The sequence below is a fragment of the Aplysia californica genome, unplaced genomic scaffold, assembly GCF_000002075.1.
Source record: "Aplysia californica isolate F4 #8 unplaced genomic scaffold, AplCal3.0 scaffold01274, whole genome shotgun sequence".
NCBI lineage: Eukaryota > Metazoa > Mollusca > Gastropoda > Aplysiida > Aplysiidae > Aplysia > Aplysia californica.
This window is the reverse complement of record NW_004798544.1, coordinates 106,799-108,017: the sequence shown is the minus strand read 5'-3', so window position 1 is coordinate 108,017 and position 1,219 is coordinate 106,799. Positions and strand designations below refer to the sequence as shown.

Genomic DNA, 1,219 nt, shown 5'->3' with positions numbered 1-1,219 from the left:
TAAACACACACACACACACACACACACACACACACACACTTACCGGACAGCATGATTCTTCACCAGCCTTTCAACCTGGTTAATCCCAGCAGTAGACTGTAAACCTCTAGATCTAGATCTAAACGATCAGTCAACGAAATTCAACAGTCACCGCTTTTCTCACTCAATACAGCTTGAGACATATAGTCTATCCTTAAATAAAGTATAATGTGTATACTGATAGTGATTACGAGTCCAGCCTATTCTGAACAAGCTACGAGCAAGTATGACAGGCGAATATTTTGTCACGGATGATTGTTCCAGTTTTTTACCACCTTGGCCTGCGGTGCACGCGTTTGATCCTGAACCCGTCCCACTTTCGTAATCGAATCTTTTAAGTAATGCCGTAGTACTCTTTGCTTGCAGTAGTAGGGTATCGAAACTGGTAAATGATCATTCGCATCTCTGAGTCTGAGTATTGTTGTTATAATATTAATTGTTTGAGTGAAGAGGAGCGCATCGACACAGGAATGGTCATTAGATGTCGGAGGAAAAGTTAGAAGGACAGACAGTTAAAAAAACAAATTATGGAAGTTAGCAATGGCGCCCTCCAACCACCTGCCTGAGCATTGCATGTGTGTATGATTATTATTATATTTGAAGAACAATATAGCCTACAGATGAGTTACCCCTGCTCGCCACTGAAAGGGAAGTGGGAATAGGACGTCAAGCAGTATACTGTATCTTATGTTGCATATCAATAATTAAAATGCAATATAAACCAGTGAGGGATGAGATAATGAGATAAATCGAACAATTGAGTGAAACAATTAAAAACTCATTCTCTTGAGAAAATATACTGCGGTAATTTCCTTAATCACAAATTCTTCTTTCACAAAGCTCGTGTGTTGTAGTTTTAGTATAAATCTCTTTTTCTCTGTTTTTACAGCGCTCGCAAAACGTCACCAAAGATCGTGTACAATCTTTGCATAGCTAATGCAGCGTTTGACACCTAATTTGCACACCCTCGCGGCTTCAGACATAGACTGAGCAACCCCCCACCCCCACCCCAACTTCCATACACAAACATTCTTTTTTGTCCCCTCGGCTCTCTGTGTGGATGCAGCTGCAGTAGATTCCCCTATTAAGAGCACTTCATTCCACTATTGCCTCATTTAGCCATATCGATACCGACGAGTTCGTGATCAGCTTCTCCGACTAGATCTGGTTACCTATTTTT

General features: G+C 40.9%; 1 protein-coding gene across 1 annotated transcript in view; it reads right to left on the bottom strand.

Moving 5' to 3' along the window:
• LOC101857080 (CDGSH iron-sulfur domain-containing protein 1) overlaps positions 1 to 390 on the bottom strand; it is a 9,705-nt gene extending 9,315 nt beyond the window's left edge. The window contains exon 1 of the mRNA XM_005112445.3: positions 44 to 390. Coding sequence (XP_005112502.1) covers positions 44 to 53 — 10 coding nt within the window. The 5' untranslated portion in view covers positions 54 to 390. The remainder of the gene's footprint in view (positions 1 to 43) is intronic.
• Between the last annotated feature and the right edge of the window lie 829 nt (positions 391 to 1,219).